General features: G+C 58.6%; 1 protein-coding gene across 7 annotated transcripts in view; it reads right to left on the minus strand.

Moving 5' to 3' along the window:
• Window positions 1–56: 56 nt before the first annotated feature.
• Window positions 57–26101, minus strand: part of NFIX (nuclear factor I X) — a 99362-nt gene continuing 73317 nt past the window's right edge. For 3 of the 7 annotated variants that reach the window (XM_069477570.1, XM_069477579.1, XM_069477561.1), the window contains exons 3-11: window positions 24595–24657; window positions 24236–24310; window positions 23726–23846; window positions 22499–22635; window positions 19549–19671; window positions 16906–17081; window positions 10706–10853; window positions 8510–8601; window positions 57–4249 (exon numbers count right to left, since the gene is read on the minus strand). In XM_069477570.1, the coding sequence (XP_069333671.1) occupies window positions 4235–4249; window positions 8510–8601; window positions 10706–10853; window positions 16906–17081; window positions 19549–19671; window positions 22499–22635; window positions 23726–23846; window positions 24236–24310; window positions 24595–24657 (950 nt within the window). In that variant the 3' untranslated portion in view covers window positions 57–4234. The remainder of the gene's footprint in view (window positions 4250–8509; window positions 8602–10705; window positions 10854–16905; window positions 17082–19548; window positions 19672–22498; window positions 22636–23725; window positions 23847–24235; window positions 24311–24594; window positions 24658–26101) is intronic. The other 4 variants (XM_069477587.1, XM_069477597.1, XM_069477615.1 and 1 more) reach the window with 2 other exon arrangements.

A 26101-nucleotide genomic window follows, 5' to 3' on the forward strand; every position in this document is an offset into this window, starting at 1 on the left:
GAGAACCCTCCACACCGGTCCCGCACGATCGCGTTAGGGAAGGCTCAGGAGCGCTTGCTTTTGTTTTTCTTTATTTATTTCACATACACATTAGCCATTCAATGGAGAAGCCGGAGAGAGTCAGGCAAAGATGGTATAACAGAAGCGCAGTGACGGGGGCGGGGCGGGGAGGGGCGGGGCGGAGAGGGAACAGACGGGCTGGCTGCCTACTTGCATTCCGCTAGGACACTGAAAACCCAGAAAACAAAACAGACAGTAAACTACCCTTGTTTCTTATGTATCTCAGTGCAGAGACGGGGGTGGAGGGCAGAGAGGGGAGACCAGGCTGAAGGAGGAGGAGCAGAGGGAGGGGGACGCTAAGGGGGAAGCACACCAAATCCATTAGTACTATATATAGAGATACTCGTATATACTGCGTTTCTTAGCCTAAGAAGAAACTTGTTTGACGGGACGGGCGGCCTTTGCGGTCCGCGATGCTGGTGCTGGTCGGGCGCACGGATCTCCCGGGAGTGGCCGAAGCGGGGCTGGCCCAGGCTGGCTTGCGGGGGGAGGGGGGCGCCCCAAGGGTGAGTGGGGTGGGGGAGCAGAGGTGGGGCTGGGGTGCCCCTTGGGTTCTCGATTGGGGGACGAAAGTTCTCGTGACTTTATTGCTCCTTTATTTTCTCTCGTGTGTGGGGGGGTCTGTTCAGCACGGTCGGGTTAGGGAAGTTGTGGGTCGTCTGAGCCACCCGGCCCCTCTGGGACCCAGAGCGCGGCGTCCGCTCCGCCAGCACGGGGGTGAGAACAAGGCACTAGGTCGGCCGGCCAGCGCGGGGGCGGGTGTGTAAGGCAGTCGACAGGGCTGGTTGCGGGGTGGGGTGGGGCGGGGCTGTGTGCGGGGCCGTGTGAGTGCGTGCGTGCGGGCGCGGGCCTGGGCAAATCGACCTGTCAGCGTGGCTGGTCCTGTCCTGGAGCGTCAAGCCTTCCCGGTGTTCCCCGGAGGGGGCCGGGGATGGGAGGAGAGATGTTGACTGGGGGGCGCCGGGAAAGGAGGTGGGGGAGGAAACTACCAACTTGCTGAGCGCGCTCCTGATAATGCTGGTGAGGGTCAAGTTGGTGTCTGGCTCAAAGAAGGGCGCTCGGGGCGGAGAGGGAGGGAGGGAGGGAGGGGACGTTTATTCGTTGGCATTGACCTCTGCGGGGGAAGGGCCAGGGACCCCTGCCGCGCCCCCGTGCCCGGACGGGGATGGGGCGAGGAGGGGGCGCTGGGCCAAAGGGAGGGGGCGCCCGGGGAGACCCGCGGCAGAAGCAGCCCAGCCGCCGGGCGCACGCCGCTGTCCCGTTCCGTTAAACTCAACAAAGGGATATGCGTGTTCCTAACAAGTGCAGGATATTTAATTGATTCATAAACTTATGTATAATAGTTTGTGGGTTCTTTAAAACGTACTTTATAATGTAAGAAGCACCAGGGTTTTTATGTTTAATTATCTTAAAAATAATTTTCTCTCGTCCTTTTCCTTTTTGATCTTGTGTTGGTTGGATTTTTAAATGTCGAGGTGTTTTTTTTAAAACTCTAAAATGTGAACGTTTCCTTCAGCCCTCCCACCGAAACCGAGAACGAACGACGAAACAAATAAAAACCCCAGATCATCCTCGTCAACGCAGGAAAACGACAAAAAAAAAAAAAAAAAAAAATACCCAACTGAAAACGAACAAAAAAAAAAAAAAAAAAAAAGGAAAAAACACTCAGCTTTCGTTATCCCCGCGCAGGGCGGGTCAGGCCCGGTTCTTTTAGCGTCCCCAGAGCCGCGAGGACATTACAACAAAAATAGAATTTTTTTTTCTTAACAATCTCTTAACATACAAAGATAGGAAAACTCTCTGATGCATTGCACTTGGTTCAATGAAAAAAAAAGTTCATTTCCCCCATATATATTTTTGTGGGTTTTTTTTTTTTCTCTCCTAACACGTCCCCACCTCTCCTGTCGCCCTCATTGCCCCTCACAACACCACTTGGGAAAGGAGCAGCCCCACCCCCCCTGCCCGCCCGGGCAACCCCGCCGGGCACGCTCCGGCCCGAGCCCAGCTGGCCTGCAGCTTCCGACTTCGCCCGGGCGGGCGGCCCGCAGACTCCGCTCCCACAGGCCCACAGCGCCCGAGGCCCTGACTGTCTTCGAGGGAAGGGGCGCGTGCGGCCGGGCAGGGAGCCCTTTCCGCTTCGCTCTCAGCTCTGACCCTGTTTAGCCAACCGAACTGAAAAATCATTGCACTTTGACCGCGCGTCACGCCCGGCCCACCCGGCCCCCCAACCCCCGGGACCTTACCCCCCACGCCCCGGGAGGCCCCCGCGGGATCCCCTGCCCCTCAGCCCTAGGATCCTCCCACGGCTGCAGCTGAGGAGGGGGGAGGGCTTCGCTCAACTTCCAACAAAAGCCGCCGCCCCTGGGACAAGCCACCTCATGGCTTCCAGCGGGCAGGAGGCACCACCCGGCAGCCCCTGCAGCCCCAGGTCCTGGCCCTCCTCCCCTCCCCGGACGGCCTCCTGCCCTCCTCGCCTCCCTCCGCCTGCTCAGGGCCACAGCCTCACAAACTAGATTCACAATAAATAAAGCCCGTAACCCACCCCTACGTGGTGCAATGTTGGATTGATTGACTTTCAGAGGATCCTGACCTGTGCTTTGTGTTTTCATACAGTTAAGAAAGAGAGAGAAAGAGAGAGGCACAAGGACTCGAGAAGAGGGCTGGGGGAGACGCAGGGGGCAGGGAGTAAGGCACAGAAAGACAAGCCAGAGGGGCCAAGTCACACCCTAGAGGGGGCTGGGCGTGCTCATGCTCCCCTCCCTCCCAGGGGGGCTTCTGAAGACCCTCTGGACAGGCCCCCCAACCATCCCTTTGGGGAGGAGGGGGTTGGAGGGGGAGAGCTACTTCCTGTGGTGTGTTACCAAATTGTTCCCAAGTTGCTCAAATGGAGGAGGAGTTCCCAATTCCAACAGCAAAAGACCCAAACAATGAATGCCCCACCCCTAAATAAAGAGTAAAGACATTACAGCTAAAACCCAGAGAGAAGTGGCCGTGGGGGTAGGAGGGAGGTGGGGGGGGACAGAAAGCTCCAAAACACTTTTGAAAAGGACGACACCGAACACCCTCCAAAGGAACTGAAAGTCGGCAAGCAGGACGCCTACCTAGGCGCAGTTGGTGGCTTAGCGACGGCAGTGGCGGCTGCCTGGTCCTCCTCGCTCGGCTCCAGGGTCCCCTTTCTGCTCCACTCTCCGGCCCGGCCCCAGCAGGGCTGTCTGCGTGAGGAGCAGGGCAGGGGCCGATGGGGCGGAGCGAAGACACCTGCATGCAGGGCTGGGGGCAGGGGCGACCTGGGGCCCAACTCCCCTCCCTCGTGGCGTGGCAGGAGGGCAGCCCTCCCGGCCTGCAGAGAGAGGGAAGAGGGGGTCTGTCCCAGGCTGGGACGAGGCCGTCGAGAGCATTCCGACTGTTTCCTGTGGACTGTACAGAGGGTCCCTCCGGGCCGGGAACGGCCGCTGCGGCTCAGCGTGGGTGGTAGAACACCCCCCATTCTGGGCTCCCGCAACTAGCTCCAGAGGTCGCCCCCTGCCCGCCTGGGGGCTTTTAGCTGGAGGGTGGGGCAGGGAAGTGGAGGCCACCCCTCCCTGGCCTGGTCCCGCGCAGCTGGGGGAAGAAGCCCGAGCCACGGCAGTGACTGAGGGAGGGAGGGGCAGAGTCTGGGGGGAAAAACCCGCGGGACCTGCACCCCAACATCTTTACAAGCTGGTCCTCCGAACTCCCTAGGGCAGCCCTGGCCGGAGGGGAGGGTGGGGTTCCCCTAGGAAGGATGAGGGTGGGGGCAAAGCCCCTTCAGAACTGTGCTGGTTGCTTTGTTTGGGGACTTTGTTCCTTCCCCAGAAGGCTAGGACCGGGTGGGCAGGGGAGGAAGACAGTTCTGCTGCATCCTTTCTTTCTTTCTGTCCTCTACTTGACAGAGTCTGTGTCGCATGTTTCTTTCTGCTTGGCTGCTGGTGCACAGCTCCACTGAGACCCCTTCCGAGGGCTCTCCAAGAACTGGGCTGCTTCTGGGGCCCGCGGGGGTCCCCGGGCTGGAGGAGAGAAGGGCTGAGTGGCTGACGACGTCTAATTTTTGCTTTTCGGTGGGGCTGGGCTGGACTGGGGGATTTTTCCATGTCTCAAAATTTCTTCTCCCCCCTTTCGAGGAACCTCTTTTCATTTTGTTCTCTAGTCGATCTTATCAGAGGAACCAGGACTGAAACAGGACAAAAAAGAGGCGACATTGAGAACAGCTGGGGCAGGTCTCATCTCACCCCCAGCGTGGCCCGCTGACCACCAGCCCTTCAAGGGTCCAGCGCCCAAAGAGCCCGGGTGCTGGGTAGCTGACCCTCATTGAGGAGGAAGGGCATCCCCATTCTCTCCCTCCCTCCTACAGGAACCCCGCCCCTGCAGAGCCCCTGCCCCCCAGTGCTAGAGTCCAGCTGGCCTTCTTGTGGGCACCGAGCCCAGCGGGTGGGACCCCCATGGCTGGCGCTGGCACAGACCTGGGAGCTGGCCATGTTTCCAATTGTTTAGGTTTTTGTATGGGTCCTGGAGGGTGGGGAGGATGCCAGGCTGGGGCTTTTGTACCCAGAAGGGTTTGGGGAGTGGGGTGGGGGTGGCCCAGCTTCTTGCTGAGTTTTCTTTCTGTCTCTTTGGATTAAAAGCAGAAATTCTCGTCTATACACCCCAGCCAAGGTCCCACAGGCTGAAAGGCTGAGGGCGGAGAGCCACATGGCTTCAGTCCCTAACAGTGCCAGGCCTGGGGGAGGGGCCACGTAGCCCAGGGAGTGTGATCCTCTACCCTAAGGGCACCAGACACTGGGGAAGGACCTGAGGCTCCTTGGGGTGGGCGTCACTTCCCTCAGGATGCCAGCAGGGGGCACCACCTTCCCACAGACAGGGCCATGTCTGGCGTCTGGCAGCTGAGTACAGAGTACACCCAGGGTAGATGGGGCAGGGCTGCTCGGCAAGGCCCTCCATCAAAGGCTCCGGCCCCATCTCCTGGCCAAGGGGTGGGTCAGGGGGTCCTCCTCCATGATCTACTGTGCCTGGGTGCACCTGGCGGTACCCTAGGGGTAAAATGGGAGGGGTCCCTGAAAATGTATCTCAGGTCCTCTCCCAGGCTGAGTCACAGACTCTGGTCTGCAGGGGGCAGGCAGAGCCAATGACAGAGCACACACCAGGCACTGACTCATTCCGTCTTTGCCCTGACCCCACACAGAAGCCAGGCACAGAGAGGGTGAGTGACCTGCTCGAGGCCACACAGCCCTTGGGTGACCAAGCCAGGACTCAAATGTAAGAGGCAGCACAGAGTCATTGCTTGTAATTTTTGCAGGGTCTGTGGTGACCAGAATGCCTGTTGTATGCCACATCAGGGTGAGGGCCCAAGATAGCTAGATCTGCCAACGTTTCAAAAGAAGCCAGAAGTCCAGACAGAATTTCGTGAAAATTTCCAATATTTGAAACACTGTTTTAGTCAAACAGATTAGGCTAGCAGGCTAGACTGCCCCTCAGGCTCTGGTATGGGACTGTTGGGTGTCATCCACTGTGAGATGGGGATGCTGAGTTTTAGAATTATAAAGAGCCTCAGGGATTATCTAGAACTTTCTGCAACAATGAAAATGTTCTGTCTGTGCTGTCCAATGCGGTAGCCACTAGCCACAAGTGGTTTCTGAGCACTTGAAATGTGGCTACTGTGACCGAGGAACTAAATTTTTCTTTAGTTAGTTAAGTTAAATGTAAACAGCCACACGTGGCCAGTGGCTACCACACTGGATGGCATCGATCGCAGGCATCTGGAAAGGTGGGGGGTTAGGAGTGCCACAGTGACCTGGCACTGCTGGGGGCAGAGATGCTAAACTTCCTGCCATGTGCTGGACAACACACACAAGAGCGACCTGCCCTCCCTAGTCAGGGCTCCTCCAGCACCTGCCCAAAGTCCAACCTGGCAGTTGACTAAAGGCCAAACAGAGGCTTGCTGGGGCCTGGGGGCGGCCGAGGCGGAAACCCAGGCCGAGGCCTCCCCAGAGTGGGTGGGGAAGAGCCTGGTCGGCAGCCAGCTTCTGGGCTTCTGGCCCAGGCCTGGGGCAGGGAACTGCCTGGGTGAGATCCCCCTCCTGGCAGGCTCAGCCCTTGGTGCTCTCTGGGATTCCCTTCCCAAGAGGACACTACATGGGAACCCTTGTGCCACTCTCCTGAAGCTGGCAAGTGGGGGGCTGGCTCTGGCCCTGAGCCCACCTCTCCTCCCCACCAGGGAAAGGAGACCTTGAACAAGCAGGACACGGGGAGCCCCACCTGTCCTCTCTGCCCTCAGCAGACCATGCCAAGGCCCCGCACTGGCCCCTCTGGGGTCTCCCGAGCTGCACGGCGGGGCAACCACCACCGGTGCTCAGACTGTCAGGCCCTCATCAGAGGAGGAAGACTCCAGTTCCAGGCCTGGGGTTAGAGACAAAGGTGGCTTCAAGGGGGCTCCCTGGCACCTCCCTGCAGGTCTCAGGAATGGGGGATCCGCTGCCACGCACAGCGGCCTTTTCTGCTCATTCCTCCCTGCTGCCTGAGCCAGGTCCAAAACTGATTAAAACTAAGTAAAAAGCGCTGCCCAGGGAATGACAAAATTGCTAAAATTCTCTTTTCTTCCCTCATTCTATTGTTCTCTCTCCATCTGGTGCTCCAGAGATCAGCTAAAGTCACTGGTTACTGTGGAAACCACCCCTGACTGTACCCCCTGCGCCCGCACAGCCCGCCCGCCTGCCCCCAGGCTTGAGGGCTCCAGCGTGGCTTGTCCAGCCCCAGCTACCCTTGATTCTCAGACACACCTGCCTGCTCGGGGGCTCTGGACCCCTTTCTGCACTGCCTGGGGCCTAAGAGGGGGAACAGGCACAGGAGGGAGACAAACTTTCCTAAACTTGCCTCAAACTCCGACTTGGCCCCAAAATATCCAAGCCAAGTGAGCCGAGAAAGTACAGGAGGAGGCAGAAACGGGGTGAGTGGGGAGGGCTCGTGGCAGTGGTCCCCAGAGCGAGGCATGAGCACTGCAGAGCTGCAGGCAGCCGGGGCAGGCCGTGGGAGGGAGGGAGCAATCGAGCCCTGCCCCCTGGTGCCCGCCCAGAGCTGGGAGGCGAGGCCCGCCTGCTGTCCCTTCCTCTGGCACCCCCTCCCGCCCTCTGCCAGCAGGGCTCTCTCGGCCTCCCTGGCACAGAGTGGAGGGGGCTGGCTCCAGCCCCTGCTCGGAGCCATTGTTTTTCTTCTCAACACCCCCAAGTTCAAGTTCATCTGGGTGTTACATCATGTCTGGTTGCTCCTGGAAACCAGACGGGTCAGACGTGACTCTGGGGAAAGGGGGTGGGAAGCTGGAGGGGGTTGAAGTTCTTTCCCCGCCCCTCCTTGCCAGTAGGGAGCTCTGAAGTTTGAAGTTTGACAAAGTTTTTTGGCCTTTTTTTTTTTTTTTTTTTTTTGAGGAAAGGAAAGGGAAAAAAAAAAAAATCTCAAACCACACACAAAACTTCCATCCACCAACTTTCTCTGGATTCCGGCCTCAGAGCAGAGGCAGAGCAGGAGATGAGAGGTAGCCCTGGGGGCTCCGAACAGAGGTAGATTTCCCAGGGCCCAGGAAGCCACCAAGGAGGTGTTTTTGTAAAGTGTGCAAAAGAAAGACATTTGTTCTTTTCCAAAACATCATGCTGTGCAAGCTGTGGGCCCTCTGAAGCTGCCTCTGCCCCGTTCCTCAGGTGGGTCCTCCCTGGGCCCCTGTGGGCGCTGGGCTCTATGGGCTATTCCCAGCCTCGTGGGGACACCCACCCACATGTGCACGTACGTACACATGCAAGGCCAAGTTCAGGGGCCTCCAACTGGAGGGCTGAGGGTTGGTTTATCTCCTGCTTGTGACAGGACCTGTCTCCTTGTGAGAACTGGGGTGGTGTCAGCAGGGGATGGGAGCAGGGACAGAGGGCTCTGGCATGCTGGCCTTCCCCCTAACACGTAGGGACTTGGGGGAGGGGCCTCCAGGGCAGCAGCCAGCCCTGCCCTGCCAGAGTCTCTGGGCACGCAGCCCACCAGGCCTGCTCTGTCCTTCTTCCACTCCTTGCCCAGCCCACCCAAAGCCAGGGAAGAGGGGAGGGCCGGGGGCCAGGGCAGTGAGGCAGACGCTGTCCTCCTTCTGATAGGCCTCAGGCTTCCATCTTTGCTTCCACCAGGCCTGGCCCAGAGCGCCTCTAGCCTTGGGTCCTTGGCCGCCTTCCCCAGGGCCGGGGCTGTCAGAGCTAATTATCCAATTAGCTGATTAGCCAGGGAGCCTGGGGGCTGCCCGGGGAGGCAGGCTCAGCTGGGTGTGCAGAAGCCTGGGCCCTCCAGCCCCGCCGCACCCTCTCTCCCTGATTAGCCCTGAGGACCCCAGCCTCTTCCCTAACACCAAGATGCCCCCAACCCTGCCTGCTCTCCCTGTCCCTGCATCCAGGCAGTGGCCAGGGTCTCCTACCTGAGACTGCTGTGGGATGTTCAGAAAGTTGCCGTCCCGGGGTCCGATGCTGACAAACCGGTTGGCAGAGGCGGTGCCTGTCGTTGCGAATGCTGTGGGGAGCAGGGGAGAGAGGGAGAGACCCTGTCAGGCCACGGGGCCTGCCTAGGCCCTGCCCCTCAGGGCTGCTGAGAGAGGGAGAGACTGGGTTAGACTACGCTGCCAGGGTTCGGGCTGGCAGTGGGAAGGACGGGCCAGAGGGACAGCTGTACTGGAGGCTGGGCTCTGAGCCTGCCTCCCCTACACAGGAGGCCCCTCATCCTCCACTGACCAGGAGCATACACTGTACCTCCTGGCAGCCACAGCCTCAGCCAGGCGTCCTCTTTCATGGTCTGGGTGAGGGAGGGGCCCTGGAGGCCGAAACTGAGGTCCCTTGGACCTAGTTCTGTCCCCTACTGAGGCACTGGGCAGGGCTGGGGATAGCCCTGGTCCCCAAGCACCCTCAGGGGGTACCCCTGTTTTCCCCCAGCCCCTCTCAGGTATTAAAGAGAAGGGGCTGGGAGGGGGTGGGGGAGGCCTTCTCAGCCAGGCCACCTCTCCTGCTGGGTGGCCCAGCTAGATGTTACACTACTTACCACCCTGGGCAGGCCCAAGGACTGGGCAGGTGGATTAGGGAACACAAAGGAGGCCCAACAGAGGGCTGAGGCAGGTAGAACAGGGTCAGAGAGGGCCTCGCAGCTGGCTGCTCAGCTTGGGCCCAGGCGTGGCAAGGCTCAGGCCCATGGCATCCTCCTTCTCTAATGCACCAGGTCCAACAGGCCTGTGGTCCTAGGGCCTGAAATGGGCCAAGGCGACAGAGGAAAAGGGGGCCAAAGGGCTGGCAGAGCCCCAGGTTTCAGGCACTTAGGGGCAGCTGTCCTGGGGCCCAAGGGGACAAATGAAGCAAACACCCTGGAGCTCTTCTTGGGCTGTGCCCTGGAGCCCTACAGGAGGGCAAAGGTCCTGTACCCCCAGGAGGGAAGATGTCCCCGAGGGGACAAAGAGTGTCACAGGTTGCCTGGGAGGCCCACACCTGCACCAGACGCACCCAGGGACCGTGTGCTCACCAGATTCTGTCCATGTCTCCCCAGAAGTGCCCCCGACCCTGCAGCCTGCCTCCCCTCCCACCTCCAATGACCATGACCATGTGTCCTATGGCGGATGCAGATGGGAAGATGGCATGAAGAGGATGGAGAGGGGAAAAGAACTCAAACCACGAGAAAGTAGGAAAGACAGAGCGCGAACGGAGAGCAGTGTGAGATGGGCCACCCCTCCCACCGCGGCACTGCCCCGGCCTGTGGCCTGCCAGCCCCCAGAGCGCTGCCCGCCCGGCCCCAGACAGCACCCCACCCAGCCTCCTGTCCACGTCGGGTCTACCTGGGGCCTCTCGACTCAGATTTCTCTTCTCTTCCCTTTGACAAAATTTGTCATTGGTTTAAAAGAAAAAAAAAAAAGAAAAGAAAAGAAAAGAAAGACAGATAGAGATGAAATAAGTGAGGCCCGGAGCCCCCCCTTGTCCTTGACACATCCAACCTGGGAAAGGAGTTGAGAAGAGGGAGGGGAGAGGGATGGGAGGGGGAAAAAAAAAAGAGGAACAACGAGAAACCAAATGTGAGACTGGGGGGAAGGGTCATGGGCTGGCCTGCTGCATCTTTGGAGGTGAGGCCGGAGGGCCTGGGATGGAGGTGAGGGGGGCAAGGCAAAAAAGGGATGGTGGTGGCGTCGCCTTGTGGTTACAATTGATTTTCTTGGTGTGTGGGGGGGAACAACGAAACAACAAAAAATTAAAAAACAAAAACAAAAAACAAAAAAAACAGCAATCAGGCATGAAGATGGCATGGCTGTGCCTCCCCGCCCCCTCCCACCCCTGCCAGCACCCCTGGCCTTCGCACCCGCTGCGCTCTCCCTCCCGCCCCCCAGAGGGGCCTGGGCCAGGGGCCCCGGCTGGGAGCAGCGGGCAGGGGCTCATGGGGTGCTGGCTGGTGCGACTGCAGCCCGGGAGGGAGGCTGTGGTTGGGGGGCTTGGCTCTGCTCTTGTCCGGGTGGGAGGTTCCGTGGCGCTCTGGGTTGGGGGCTTTGGCAGTGGGGAAGGGGGAAGGCTTTTCTTTTTGCAGTGGAGACTGTTTGGATGGGCTGGGGATGCTGGGCGTTGTGGTTTCGGTTTCATCGTCCACTTACAAGGTGATGGAGGAGTCAAGGCGGCGCCGTCTGGGGCAGTGCTGGTGGATTTGGAATCAGGCATAGGAAGGGGCACAGGTCTGGCCACTGGAGGCGGCGGCGGTAGCAAAAATGACCCCGGGACTTTGCCCTGGCCGCTACCGTTGGGCTGCGAACAACATAAATAGAGTGACGCATGAAGGCACATCACACACAGACACACGCTCCCCTGCGCGGCCGCGCCAGCTCGCTCCTGAGGGCGGGCGCTCCCGGTGGAAGATGCAGGATTGGGTTCTCTCATCCGGGCACGGGATGGGTGAGGGTGTAAGGCCTCTATTTGGTCTCTCAGGTGTTTCTCTTTTTTTTTTTTTTTAAGTCCTCTTTTGAAGTTGTGGGAGGGAGGAAGAGGGGGTGTCCGACGGGTGGTTTGTTCTTTTTTAGGGAAAATGTTTTAGGTACAAAAATGTGCCACCTAGCAAATATGTGCAGCTGCACCTAGAACTGTCACGCTCCTGAAGACCTTGTCCTACAGCAGGAAAGATGAGCCAGCTCGCCCTCACCCTCCCATCCCCCAAAAGTACATGCCCTCCTTTTGAGGGCCCCTGGGCTGGGGCTGGTTGATCCAACCAAGGACTGCAGACCTGCCAGCATCCACACCATGGCATAGCCTCAGGAGGCCACCAGAAGTCGGGGACTCGCCCTGGGCTGCCTGTGAACAGTGGGGTGCTGGCCTGTTTGCTAAAAAGCAGCCAGAGAGGGGAATCCATCGCTGCCAGCGCCAGTCCCGTGAGGTTCTTCCAGAGGACTTCCCTGTGTGACGCCCTCAGAAGCCAGGGATGCCTGGGCCACAGAATCCAGTCCTCGTCCTTCACGCCCTCATTTGCTTCAAACTCAAGTTTCCTCCTCCAGGGCCTGTGCGTGGCCTTGCGTGGCTCAGCCTTCTGGCTCCAGGGAACGTAAGCGCCAAAGGAAGAGGCACGGGCTCCCCTGTCTCTTGCAGGCACAGTCTCCCCGGACAGAGCTCCCTGGAGGTCTCGGCACGTCCCTCCTGCTGTTCTGGACAGTGCCCTGGATGACCACCTGCAACCTGGGCGCAGGGAGGCCTGGCCTGGGCCCTTCATCCTAAACTGGCTCCTCTCCTGGCGGGCAAAGCTCTGCTCTCCCAGTCCCAGTCCCCCAAGTTCGAGACCTGGAAGGTTCCCGTGTGCTCCTCCTCTTACCAGGGGACAACCCCCTCAGAGCCCAACTCCTAGATGCCTCCAGTCAGCCCCTGGTTCTGTCCTCAAGGGTTTCATCTGGACTGTGACAGTGAGACCGCAGGGGTCTGCCATGTGCTGACAGTGTGTCCACCAGCTCAGGACCCTCAGTGCCTGGCCCTGCACCAGGCGCTTTCTTACGTTGTGTCTAACCCTCCAACCACCCTGTAAGGCATCAGTTCTCACCCAGGGGTGATTCTGCCCCTCAAGGAGAAACTGGCAATGTCTCGAGACATTTTTGGCTGTCACAATTAAGGGCTGGGGGATGCTGCTGGTATGGAGTGGGTGGAGGCCAGGGATGCTCCTTAGCACCCTACAGCTCACAGGACGGGCCCCCAGGACAAAGGATCATCAGTCCAAACGCTAGCACTGCCATGGCTGGGAGACCCTACTGTGAGGGGAGCTCTATTCTACCCATTTCACAACTGAGGAAACTGAGGCTCTGAACAATTAAGTGGTGTGTCCAAAATCACCCAGCTACAACTGGCCAGGCCTAGAATTCACAGCCACGTCTGTCTGACTCCAGAAATCCTTCCAGCAGGCTCGTCAACCCTCTTCCCCAAATCCATTTCAGCTCAGGTTTCTCTCATTCTCCGAAACCTTCCACAGCTCCAACTGCATCCAATGTAAAGCAGAATCTCTCCACATGGGCACTCAAGGCCCCCAAGGGGGAGCCTGGTGGATTCTCCTACCACCCATGCCTCTGTCCCCCTTCCCCCAGGCACTTCCCATTCCAAACTGACTGAGGTTTCCAGAACACAGGCTGAGCAGCCAGGGCAGCACACCTGCTCACTGCAGAGCCCTCTGTCTGGGAGACCATTTCCCACACCCTTCAAGCCCTGCTCAGAAAATACCATCCCCTCTGTGGGGACCAGCCAGATTCCCTGAATCACAATCCACCTCTCTGCCTTGTTCTTCCAGGACACTCTTAGCCACCGCTGGAACCTCTGAAGCAGGCTGGCTCCCCACAGGCCCCCTTGCGCGCTGGCAGAAGCGAGCAGCACCCATGTGCCACTGACCACATAGGAGCGACTCATCCTTCCTACTGCACTTTAAAATCACAGAAGCCCAGGCTGACCGGTGCCGGCGGCACCCTTCTGTACTCCTGCCCTCCCTCCCACCTCGCTTTATCCCTAATGACCCACACACAGTCTGACGCACTGGCCCTCTAAATGGTCCCTTCGACTTGATTGCTCCTGCCCACTCTGAGGGTACCAACTCTCAGGGGCCCCTGACAAAGGTCAGCAGTGGCTGTGCTGGTCGCCATGTGTGTCCTGGGCTGGAGACCTTTTGCACTGGGTGTCATTTTGGAAAGGGATCCGTCAGTTCCAGGCAATAGCACAGGCCAGAGTGCAGAGGTTTCCAGCTGTGCGGGGATGATATGGAGAGCCAAACAGCAACATTTTCCCTCACTTCCAAGGCCGGTCTGGTTCCTATCTCACTGTTCCATCAGGGCAGGAAATGGAACAGTCCCCATAGGTCCCAGCTTCACTCCTCCTCTCGGGATGTCCTGAGTTCAGTCTCCCGTGGGGGTGGGACACGGAAGGCAGCCTCTGCCTCACTCTGGTCTTCGGAGCCTGTGTCCCCCAGGGGTATCTGAATCACTAATCCCACCCGATAAGGCTAATCCCAGCCTGATATGGCTGGACACTGAAACCTGCTGATTTACAACATTCAGTTTCTAGAAGTAACTTCCAACCAGACTGGACGTCTTAGCTCTTATTGGGGTATAAGTCAAGGTTTTAAAAATCTCAAGGTCTTGGCCGGGTGTGGTGGCTCAGGCCTGTAATCCTAGCATTCTGGGAGGCCGAGGCAGGAGGACTGTTTGAGCTCAGGAGTTCAAGACCAGCCTGAGCAAGAGTGAGACCCTGTGTCTACTAAAAGTAGAAAGAAATTAGCAGGACAACAAAAAATACATAGAAAAATTAGCCGGGCATGGTGGCACATGCCTGTAGTCCCAGCTACTCGGGAGACTGAGGCGGGAGGATCGCTTGAGCCCAGGAGTTTGAGGTTGCTGTGAGGGAGGCTGATGCCACGGCACTCACTCTAGCCTGGGCAACAGAGTGAGACTCTGTCTCAAAAAAAAAAAAAACCACTCAAGGTCTTATGGCTTCACAGTTTCTTAAAACCTCATGAGTTAGGAACTAGAAGGAACCTAGAAGCTGGTATAGACCCTCACTTTCATCCTACAAATGAAGACTCGGGTCTGGCCGTTCCACATCGGCGGTCCAGGCTGAGGCACAGTCGCATTCTCCTATTGGGCCCTGTGGCTTCTTAATCATGTTTGCTGGGCTCTTTTCTCTCCCTGAAACACAGCTAACCAGGTATCCTCTTTTGCCCTTTGCATCTCCGCTCAGCCTTGGTATTACTCTGGGGTCCAACGATCAGCTACAGGGGTGCCTGGGAACCCTTCTTCAAACATCTGTAAAATTTTTCTATGCAGATATTTTCCTGCCAAGCTGATATGTAACTTCAGGTTCTCAAAAAGGTTAGAAATTTCATCCTCTAGGCCTGCAATCCCCAACCCCTGGCCTCGGCCCCTACCGGTCTGTGGCCTGTTAGCAAACGGGCCATGCATCACTGCCTGAGCTCTGCAGCACAGCCCCCACCACCCCCTCCCACCACCACCCACCCCTGTGGAAGAACTGTCTTCCGTGAAACCGGTCCCTGGTGCCAAAAAGGTGGGGGATGGCTCTCTAGGCTCCACATCAATGGTTCTCAAAGTGGAACTTGGGAGACATGCAGATTCTCAAGCCCCATCCTGGACCTGCTGAATCAGCAGCTCTGGGTGAGGCCCAGCCACCTGTGTGTTAGCGAGGCCTCCAGGTGACTCTCATGCTCTCTAAGTCTAAGAAGCACTGCTCTCATGGTGGCTGCAGTGCAAGCACAGGCTGGTGTTGCTGCTCCCTGCTGCTAGGTCAGCTGCAGAGCCTGGGCCCCACTGACTTTCTCTGCAGGTACACATCGGCCTCTTCCACAGCACGGTGCTGTCTCAAGCCTCCCCTCAGAGCTGGGGGCGAGACCCCTCCTCCTCTTTTCAGCATGACAGGCCACAAGAGGAAACCCAGAGAGGCTGCTCCCCAGCCAGGCCACACTCCCTGCTTAATCAGGTGCCTGTCTGCATTTTTTTTTCTTTTCTAATTTATTTTTTTAGAGATAGGGTTTCCCTGTGTTGCCTAGGCTGGAATGTGGTGGCGTGATCATAGCTCACTGCCGCCTGGCACCTCTGGGCTCAAGCAATCCTCCCGCCTCAGCCTCCTGAGTAGCTGCGACTACAGGCTCACACCACTGTGCTCTGTTTGTATTCTTGTCTACAGTGTTTTGTCCGTGGTCTCCTGGGAGCAAGAGGTGCCTCAAGAAGGGAACCTTCTAGGCAAAGTGAGTCCTCAATCTTGAACAGGCAAGTCCAGGGGGAGGCTCAGGACCCAGCCCTCCGGACGGCTGGGCAACTGACTGACCCACTTTCTCAAGGGTTTTGTGGTTAGATTTGGCTCCTTGCGTTAACCTGGTCCCTAGGCCAGCCGAATTTTGACTCCAAACCCCCTCTACTTTTGTAGGCGAGAAGACAGGCAAGGCACTGCTCCCAGCCTCTCTGCTCCATATTCCAGACCCCAGGTCCTTTGAGGGCTGGGGCATGGGAACAGCAGCTCCCCGTGGACACTGCCAGCATCTCTGAAGGAAGCACGGTGGCTGTCAGGGGTCAGTTCTGCTCTTCCCTCCATGACCCTAAAAGTGGACAGAGCTTGTCCACAGAGGCGGGTGCAGCCGAGTGTGCTAAGAGCTGCAGAGTCAGCAAGAGAAGCCCTCGCAGGGCAAAGGGTGGGGAAAGGAGACACAGAGAGGAGCAGAAGGAGGGTGAGCAGGAGGGAGGAAAGAGGACTGACTTCTGTTATGGACAGATCAAGGAGGCTGAACCACGGCCCCATGAAAATCAATATTCCAGCACTTAGCAGATGCCCACTCTGCGCAGAGCATGCCAAGGCAGCCTCTGGCGTGGGCTTTCGGAACACCTTTCCCAGCCACAGCTCTCGCAGTGGGCTTCTAGACTGCAACAGCTGGCTGCAGAGGAGCTGAGGCTTCTCATAGCACTGTATGCTGCTGAGGCTCCAGAGCCTTCCCAGAGGTCTAGAGACCACCACGTCCCAACCCGGAACGGACCCCTAGGAACGGAGTGAGGACCACCACCCCACTGAAGGGTCACCTCTGGCCCAGCACCTCCTGGGATAATTCCTTTGCTGAGCAGCCCTGAGTTTCTGCTCGACGGTGATGGCAAAGGGTTCTGTGGGGAGCCACTCTATCGCCCAGGGCAGAGGAGCAGAAGGCTTTGTTCTAGAACTGGAACTGCTCCGGGAACCCTTCGTCAAGACTCCTGCCAACAGCAGTCTCCATGGCAGCTCTGTGGACCGGGGCCTTCCATCTACACGGTGCCTCTCGCCGGGGACGATCTTGCCCTCCTGTGCACTACTGAGGAGAAGGCCCCCAGCACAGAGGCCAGGGATGCTGCTCGACTCCCTGCAGGGCACAGGATGGTCTCACACAACAGTGAATAAACAGCCCCACACGTCAACAGTGCTGAGACTGGGAGACTATGGTCTAGAATCTAGCAAATCCTTGCAGCCCTGAGCTTTCAGAGGGGTGCTGGGAAGTAGATGCCCAGGCCTGGGCTGAATAGGTCATGGGGTCACTCCTGCGGGGGTAACAAGGACCACAGGAAAGGCAGGAGCCTACGCAACAGGGCCCAGCCGCTGCCCCCACTCTCCAGACCATGACGGACAGGCCCCAGCGTAGTGCACAGACCCCCACCCCCAGACCCAGAAAATTGAGGCGCTCAGTGCTCCCAGCTCCCTGCTTCTCCAGCCCCAGGTGGGACCCTGGCTTTCAGGCACTCTCCCTGTGAGCCCTGAGACAGACAGATGGACACCGAGATGAGGCTGCAGTGGGGCTCCTGGGGCCCTCTGGACTCACCTGTCCGGTGGCCTGGCCCGAGCCATCTGAGCACACAAACTGCACAAACTCCTTCAGCGAGTCCTGCCCGTGGTGGTGGTGGTAGCGGATGGTCGGGTGCGTGAAGTACGGGCTCGACTGCTGGATGATGGACGTGGAGGGGAAGTGCAGGGCTGACGCTGTGGCCCGGGGGCTCCCTGTGTGCGTGTGGGCAGGAGGAAAAGGGTGTCAGGGCCAAGAAGGCACCCAGCAGGTGTGAGGGGACAGGAGAGGAGGGGGGCTGCTGGTCACAGGGCTGAGGGTCCCAAGGAAGAGGGAGGAGGGTGGAGGAGCAGGGTAAGGCAGGTGAGGCACTTGTCACAGACACAAAAGTTAAGGCGGCACAAAAAGAGCCAGTCACCAAGATCAATAATGTCTTCATTCAATGTAAACAAAAAAAAAGTACAACCAAATTGGCAGACTAGGGTCTACAGGTCAGCTGCTTGTTTTTGTAAATAAAGTTTGATCAGAACCAGGGCTGGGATTAGGGGGAGACAGATAAGGCAAGGTCGGATCCTGCTTTTGTTTCAAATGTTGATATTTGCTCCTTATACTCTTTTTTGCAGTAGTTCGGATTTTAAAAAAATATTGTGTGAAAATATTATTTAGGCCAGGCACTGTGGCTCACGCCTATAATCCTAACACTTTGGCAGGCTGAGGCAGGAGGATCACCTGAGCCCAGGATTTTGGGATCAACCTGAGCAATAGCAAGATCCTGTCTCTTCCAAAAATTTTTTTAAAAATTAGCCAGACACTGGCCGGGCGCGGTGGCTCACGCCTGTAATCCTAGCACTCTGGGAGGCCGAGGCGGGTGGATCGCTCGAGGTCAGGAGTTCGAGACCAGCCTGAGCGAGACCCCGTCTCTACTAAAAATAGAAAGACATTATATGGACACCTAAAAATCTATATAGAAAAAATTAGCCAGGCATAGTGGCGCATGCCTGTAGTCCCAGCTACTCGGGAGGCTGAGGCAGTAGGATCACTTAAGCCCAGGAGTTTGAGGTTGCTGTGAGCTAAGCTGACGCCACGGCACTCACTCTAGCCTGGGCAACAAAGTGAGACTCTGTCTCAACAAAAAAAAAAAAAAAATTAGCCAGACATGATGGCGAGCACCTGTAGTTGCAGCTAACCGGGAGGCTAAGGCAGGAGGATCGCTTGAGCCCAGGAATTTGAGGCTGCAGTGAGCTATGATGACACCACTGCACTCTACCCAGGGCAACAGAGTGAGACCCTGTCTCCAAAAAAAAAAAAAAAAAAAAAAAATCATTTATCTTGATGACTGAGTTTTAGGCACCCCTTGCCATTCTGCGCCCACAGCAAATGCCTCCCTTGCCTTGCCCTGGCCCGGGCCCTGGTGGGAGCCTGGGTGAGGGGCCAGAGGAGGCAGACGGCTCTGTGGGGCTCTGGATGAAGACACATGTGCCTGACACATCTGAGCGTGAGCCTGTGTGCACCTAGGCACCACCACCCAGGCTGTGTGCCCATGTGCTCAGTCTCATCGCGCTTGTGCACCACACGTCCTCACACATGCAATTCCCCGGCACGGGCCCCAGCTCTTCCCCCTCCCGTCTGTTTCCAATCAGCTCACTCTTGCTCTCAGTTTCATTAGGGAGCTGGGGAAACTTGGCTTCTCTCTGGAGTTCATAAACGCTGAGATGGAGCCGGAGGAGCGGTGCCTGCCGCCCTCCCGCTGCCTGCGCAGAGGGCCCTGGCTCCCTACCCCCACCTAGCCGCCACCACGCCCTGCCCCAGCACTGGCTGCCTCTGGGCTCCCAGCCAGGAGGCCCCGAGGAGGAAGCCGGGAGGTCAACCTCCCTGTTCTCCATGTCTGACAGAAGAGCCCAGGAGACCTCGGGTGGACCCGGGGCCATGTTCGGAAAAAGTCCAGGCCTCTTGCTGCCAGATGGGTGCCCGCTGAGGGAGTGACAGGGCTGAGGACTAGCCCTCATAGCTTCCTGCCTGACTCTGTCCCCTCAGGAAGACCTAAGTTTTCTCATTTCAAGCATCTTCTCTGCTAGAAACAATGAAGCCAGAGAGCAGCCCCCAAGGCCTCAGTGGCTCCTTTCTCTGCAGAGCAGCCCAGGCACCACCTGTCCCCTGGGCCCAGCCCTTCACTTCCAGAAAAGGCAGAGAGCCCAGAGAAGGGAGCCATTGGCCCTGGGACATACAGCAGAAGCCTGGGCTCCTTAGGAATGCTCTAGCCAATTCTTACCCCATACCAACCTGGGCTCAGCCAGCAGCTGGGCCAGAGGGCCCAGAGGAGGGCAGGGGGGGAAAGCTGCGCCTTCCCACCCACAGCTGGCGGGATGAAAGGAGAACCTGGCTGGCCTAGCGGAGGCCTCAGAATGGGCCTGTCCTCACACAGCACCCATGCAAGTGAGGAGTGAGGAGCAAGCAGGGGGTGCTCGGGGACCCAGTGAGCAGGCCCAAGCTGGGCTCAGTCCTCCAAGAGGTGCTGCCGTGGAGAGGGGCCCACTTCCATGCACACCCGCTGCCGTCCCATGGCTCACTCGGAGAGCTCAGGGCTGTCACCTGAGGTCAGCCCTGGCCCCTTTACCTGGCCAGCTGCCCCTCAACACTCAGCCACCTCCCCCACTGCCCCCCGCTGGGCCCCCCATTTCTCACCTGGTCTGACTCCAGCAAGCACAGGCAGCGGGTGGTGGGTGAAAGCCATGCGCGGGGAGCTGCCCTGAGAGGAGAGGGCACTGCAGAAGTCCAGCTTTCCTGACTTCTTTAGAGAAGCCGGGCCTGGGGGGAGGAAGCAGCAACACAGAGCAGGTTTAGCCGGACTGGGGCGGGAGCAGGGTAGGTGGGAAGCCAGCAGCTCGCTTCTTTCTCTCCTCGGCCCCTCCAGGTCACCCCTTCCTCCGCCAGGCTGCCCCTGCTTCCCCAGTTTTGGGTCTCCGTCTGAGGTCTGAGGCCCTGCGTGTGGGCCAGACGGTGGGTACTTCTGACTAGAGAGGAAAATGAGGCCCCCAAGGAACGTGCAGCGGCGTGCACAGGACGGGGGTGAGCATGGGGCCCAGCCTGCCCCTGACAAGCAGATAATGGAATGAAAGGGTGGGATGAAGGGCCAGCATTGGGGAAGGGTGCAGGGAGAGCCCCAGAGTGCCAGCATGACAGCCAGGGAGGGACAGGCTGCGGTCTGTGCCGTCGTACCCTGGGCTGTGGGATGTTCTGGTGGGAAGAAGCCAGTTCTCCCTTCTGGGAAGGGAAAGCACAGCCACGGGCCCTCAGGAGGGATGCAATGCCCAGCAAGAGAGCAGGGATGGGGGCCAGAGGACCCGCAGAGTCCTCCGGCTGGTAAGGCTGAGGTGGGCCCTGGAGGCAGAGCCAGAGGGAAGAAGATGCCTCCAGCCAGGGGACCCTGAGGCTGTGCTGCTATAGGATGGGTCATTTTGGGGCTCTGCCCTGCACCTGGTGCCAGAGGTAAGGGTGGCATTAAGTAGGAAACAGGGGCACAGAGAGTGTCCTGTTTGAGCTATGCCTCTAGGAGCCTTGTGTTGCCAGCTGAAGTCATCTCTGCCCAGTGGACACGGTGTCCAAATAACAGGACAAAGCAGGGCTCCTGGTGTGCCAGGTTCTCTTGGGGAGTTCGTCTCCTGTCCTGGGCTGAGGGGGATAAGGTGGAGTCGGGGCAGATCTCTAGAGAGGCCATCTTTGAGGGGCAAATTGAGTCAGTTTGGGTGTGGGGTGTGGGGGCTGCAGAACAGAGAAATAAGAGCCATCTTAACAGCAGAGGGAAGAGGCGGGGGAAGGACGAACTCCCAGCCGCCAGCAGAGGTGTTATCTGGCGGCAGCTGTGTGCCACCTGATAGCTGGCACTGTGGGGAGGGGGGAGCGTCCCACCAGCTGTGCACAGCCTTCCCCAGCGCCTCCCCAGCTGTTCCCTGTCCTGCAGCTGGGCTGCTTAATTGGCGATTTGTCGCAGCCCAGGGAAACGACACACGGGTAGGGGGGCGGAGGAGGGTAAGGGAGCTGGGGGGGTGCTGCAGGAGAATGGGGGGGCTGTGCGCGGCAGGACTGCCGGAAGGAGCAGAAATGCAGAAATGGCAGGCGCGAAAGCAGACAGCTGAGAAAGAGAGCGGGAGCCAGGAAGAGGGGGGCTCCTCAGGAACCGGGTCTGGGCAGGGGGGTCTGGGAGCCCTCGCCCCGGAGCCAGCATCAGACACAGCCCTCAAAGCACCCCAGTGGCAGTCCTTGCAGAAGGTGTCACCCGACTGAGGCCTGACTGGGGACCGGGGATGTAGCTGAAGTGCCTCCACTCCTTGGGCCTTCTCCACTCCTTCCTTCGCCTCCCCAGGCTGCCCCAGAAGTGTGTGAGCTGTGCTAGACCAGGTCCCTGCCTGCCAGGAGGAGACCCTGGGAGGGGCCCCCAGAGTCACGCCAGGGTGCCGTCCTGCACAGGTTAGCCTCCACTGACGGCCCACTCCCTCAGTCTGAGGCCTGGAGGCGAGCCCTCCTCGCCTCCTCCCAGGAGCTGAAAGCAGAGAAGCTGGAGTCTGCACTCATTGTGGGACAGCAGAAAAGCAGAAGTGCCTCTCCGGACCCACCCTGGCCTCTGCCCGCCCACCTGGCCTTTCCCAGGAGGGGCACATCTGGCAAACGCTAGACAAAGCACCATCAGGTCAGACACTTGTCTTCCTGAGTCAGAGAATGAGGCCCCAGTCCCAGGCCTGGCTGGAGCAGATGTGCCCTGCACAGCCCGCGTGCTCGGGTCTGCACTCCCCAGCCCCATGACGCTCACGCAGTGAGGACACACACAGGCTGCACCACTGGGGCCTCAGGCAGGGGTCTCCTGCAGCCAGCTTCCTCAAACACGTGTGCGCACATACTTTCTTCCACCTGGGCTGTCCAGGTCTGTCCACCAAGACTGGAGGTGAAGGTGGGTGGGTGAGATACGGAGGGGGGCCTAGAGGGGATAGGGAAGGACTGAGCTGGCTTCCTACAGGCTCTTTGCCCTTGGCTAGCTTCCCTGCCTGGCCTGAAAATGACTCTGCTTGTTCTTCACCAGACTCTGAGCCTCTCTGTAAAGCTGAGCCCTTGAGACTAGCAGTTGTCAGTCCGGGACAATTCTGTCCCGTTGGGGACATTCAGCAATGTCCAGAGACACTTTTGGTCAGCAAAACTGGGGGTGAGGGGTTTGCTGCTGGAGGCCAGGGATGCTGCTAAACATCCTATGGTGCACAGGACAGCCCCCACCACAGAGAATGATGAAGCCCCAAATGTTATCAGTGCTCAGGTTAAGAAACTGCTTTAAACCATGAAGCCCATTGGGTGGGGCAACCTCTCTAGAAATTTGCCACAAGAAGGTGGCCACGAGGAGGCTGCTGTAGGGCCCCAGAGCCTTGGAGGCCTCTCTGCTTCCCACTGCCACGCCCCTGGGCTCTGCTGCTCACCTCCTTGCCCCTCCTGCAGCCTGCTCTGTCCTCCTCTGGAAGATGAGGAGGCAGGAAGACCGATGGGTCATGCTACCCAATGGGGGAAACCAGTGGGAGGCTGGCCAGGGAGACCGAGTGGAGGCAACAAGGCTCCAGGCTGCCCTCGCTCTGGGTCGGGACTGCCGCACCCATACCTGCATCCACATCGTTGGGCCACCCACTGGACTGGCTGCTGCCAGCTGCTGGGGAACGGCCTGTCCCGGGGTAGAACACGTCGTCGACAGGGCTCTCCATCTCACTGTCATCGATGGATTTGGGGCGCTTGGTGGTGCTGGGGAAGGAGGAAAAGGTCAGATGGGCCAAGGGTGGCCCAAGGCTCCAGGGAGTCCCCGAGCACTCAGGCAGATGGCCCATGCGCTGACCGCCCTCCATGTAGGGTGCAGCTCCAGCGCCAGCCGCACTTCCAGGCACTAACTGCATGCCCAACCTCAAGGCCAGCCCATCAGCTCCCTCCTCCTCGAGCCCCTTCCCGTGTCAGAGAAGTGGGCAAAACCCTCAGCGCCTCCTCTGCCCCACCCATTATTTCCCGTCAGCCCCAGGGCCAGGTGTGGTGCATGAGGTACTCCCAGGGACAAAAATGTCAGGGGGTGCTATAAAACTCAGTCATCAACATAAAGCATATTTTAATGCAGTATTTTTAAAAATCAAAATGAATGCCAAAAAGCTCACAATAAACACAAACGTCCATGTTTTAAAAAATGGGATCGACCCTGCCTAGCACGACTTGCCTGACCAGAGCTGACTGTCTCCACCTCCCAAGCAGCCATCTACTCCGTCCCTCCCTCCCTCGCCACCCCCACCATACAGGCCCACCTGCCTCCACCCCAGCCTGTCAGAGTGGCCTCCTAGCTGGCTGTCAGTCCTGCCCACACACGCTGCTGCTGGAGGGAGCTTTCTAGAACACACATCCCCAACATCCCCTGCTGAAAACTCTTCAGTGGTCCCCACGGCCCAAGGATGAAGCCTAAACACCTTCTGGTCTCCAAAGCCCTCTGTGGGGTGGTCCCACCAGCCTGTCCAGTTTCACTGGGATGGATGCTGCTCTGTACCAGCCCACTAGGTGTTTGGGCCCAAGTGTCACCTCCTGAGAGAGGCCTTCTCAGATCCCCACTTCCAGGCATGGCCATGCCTTGTGTGGGTTTGTGTCCCCAAGGCCAAGTGGCGTATGACAGAGGCAGGAAGCTCAGTGGGTGACTGAGCACACTGGGCTCAGGCTGCTTTTAAGCCAGTGAGTGCCCTCAGCAAGAGGTGACATTCTGAAGCACCCAGGCCTGGGTGGCACAGCAGCCTGCAGCCACCTGGGGGGATGGCCTGGGGGGCAGGGGAAGCGGGAGGGGCTGAGGCTGAGGCGCTGGGCTCACCTGGTGGAAGGAGGGGAGGTGATGGACCGCCGCCCCAGGGTCACCTGGTTTATGTTGTAGTAGCTGGGACTCTCCAGGTCAGCCAGTGAGAAGTTGGGCCCTGATGCTGTCGCAACAGGAGCTGGGAAAAGCAAGATGGTGACGAGGTTTAGAAGGTGGGGCCTGTTCGTTGCTCCTCAGAGCCCAGGGCAAGTTCACTGTGGGGCCACAAGATGGGCGAAGTTGGGCCATCTGGGCTGCTAAGGAAACCTCCTCTTGGCTGGGAGTCAATGGGGAAGAGCCTTAGGTTGTGACTTCTTTTCCCCTCCAAAGCAGTGGAGACCAGAGATGGGGCTCTCTGGATGACCCGCTCCACCCAGCCTGGTGCCAGTAGGGTAGAAAGTGTCCTGGGTGGCCCTGTCTGCCCCATCCACCTGCCCTGAGACCCCATCAGCAGTGGCCCCAGGAGGTCCCACTTCCTCATCCCCAATCCCCATCCCTGGCCCAACCTGGAAGGAAGGACTCACTTACTCTGTGATACTCTCACCAGCTCTGTCACATTCCAGACCCCGGAAGTCACAAAACAGTCCTGGAAACTTAAGTGCCCTGAAAAGGGAAAAGGGAGGGTGAGAGGAGGCAAGGCCAGTAGGGGGCTGCATGCCCGTTTCTCCAGAGCTCTTCCCCGCCTTTCCCTCCCTCCCTGCCTCCCTCCCAGGCCAGGTTCTGGCTCCAGGCTGGCCCTCTCAGGTCTATGCTAAAGAGGGACTGCGCTCCAGGTGAGCCCCCTCCCCTTGGGATAGCAGTTGAAGTCCAGGCAAGGGACAGCTGAGTGAAGGGGAAGAAGCAAAGGTGGCCAGCCGGGGGTGGGCAAGGGCAGGCGGGGCACTGACCGTTGGGCAGTGGTTTGATGTCCGCATCTCCTTGCTGGTTTGAACTATCTGATTGTCCGGATTCTGAAGGAGACACAAAGGGGAGGAGGTCAGGAGCAAAGTTCCCCATAAACACCAGCCAAGCAGCTGCCCTCCAGCCCAGTGCAGGAGCGAGACCCTCCGCCCCAGCCAGCCAGGGCAGCTGAGGAGACGGGAGAGGAGAAGGAAAAACCAGCTCATGCCCCAGAGCAGGTTTCTCGGCCTCAAGACAATGGACATTTGGGCAGGACTGTTTTCTGTGGTGGGGCTGTCCTGTGCACTGTAGGGTGTCTGGGCGGCATCCCTGGCCTCCACCCACTAGGTGACAGCAGCACCCCAGTGGTGACAACCCAAACTAGCCCCAGATGCTATCCACTGTGCCCTGAGGGACAAAGTCACCCTCAGCTGAGCAGCACAGGCCAAGAGTCAGGAGCATGGAGGGGCCAGGAGAGAAAGAAGCCAGAGACCCTCTCTCCACAGCTGGGACGGACCCAAGGGTCCCCAGCCCCCACCGGCTTAACTTCCAAAGGAGCACCCCTTCCTTTACTCGGTTAATTAAAGCCATCCCTGTCTGCCTGCGCCTCCCCCACCTCACCTTTATGCTCACAGGCAGTGCCTGGCAACCCGGAGGGGGGAGGTTTGCCCTGACGCCGTCGCCCGCTCTGTGCCAGCCTGTCTGGGCTGTCTCATGCCCCAGTGCCACAGCTGCTCAGAGGGAGCCCCGAGACAAGGGCCCATTGTGCGGTGGGAGCTCACAGAAAGCTGGGGGCAGGGTGGAGTGTGTGTGTGAATATTTTGCTGAGCTTGGGAAACCCCCCCACCCCCACCCCCCAGGTCCTCAAAGCTTTGTGTGCCAGGGGCACAACGGGGACCTCCAGAATGCCTGCCTGGGCACGACAGCTGGCGAGAGGGTGGCAGAGGGGGGCTGGGGCAGGTTGTGGGGAAGAAGGAAGGCAGGCATTTGGTGAACAATCAGCTGCTCACAGGGGACAACATAGGGGTGGCATCTTGAAAACTGTGCCTTGGCATTGGCTAGGGCTTTGCCAGACTCTTCAGAGTGGCCCTGCCTCCTGGTCTCACCCCCACCATAAGGAGGTTCCCAAAGGACGACACTAGCCCAAGAGCAGGGGTGAGGGACCCTCCGGCCACTCAGGACAGAAGAAAGAGAGCCAGGTGCTGTCCTGCTCAGCCCTCTCTGAGCAAAGGCCGAGGATGTCTGGGGCTGGGAGTGCTAGCCACGCTCCTGGCTGCTTGCCTCAGTGACAGGTGGAAAAGGGCAATGGTTTCAGGCCCCACTCCCCCTATTCTTTACCTTGTTCCATTTTTAAAATAAAAAAAAAAAAAAATTTGTAGCAAGTCAAGAAAACTGTTTTTTTGTGTGTGTGTAAGGAAGTGCTAATGAGGCCCCTCACCTCCTCTGGTTTGGGGGTGCATCCTTCCATACCTTCCTTCCCACTCACCCTGACGGTGTGTTTAGTAAGAGAGGTTA

The sequence above is a fragment of the Eulemur rufifrons genome, chromosome 2 (genome assembly GCF_041146395.1).
Source record: "Eulemur rufifrons isolate Redbay chromosome 2, OSU_ERuf_1, whole genome shotgun sequence".
Classification (NCBI taxonomy): domain Eukaryota; kingdom Metazoa; phylum Chordata; class Mammalia; order Primates; family Lemuridae; genus Eulemur; species Eulemur rufifrons.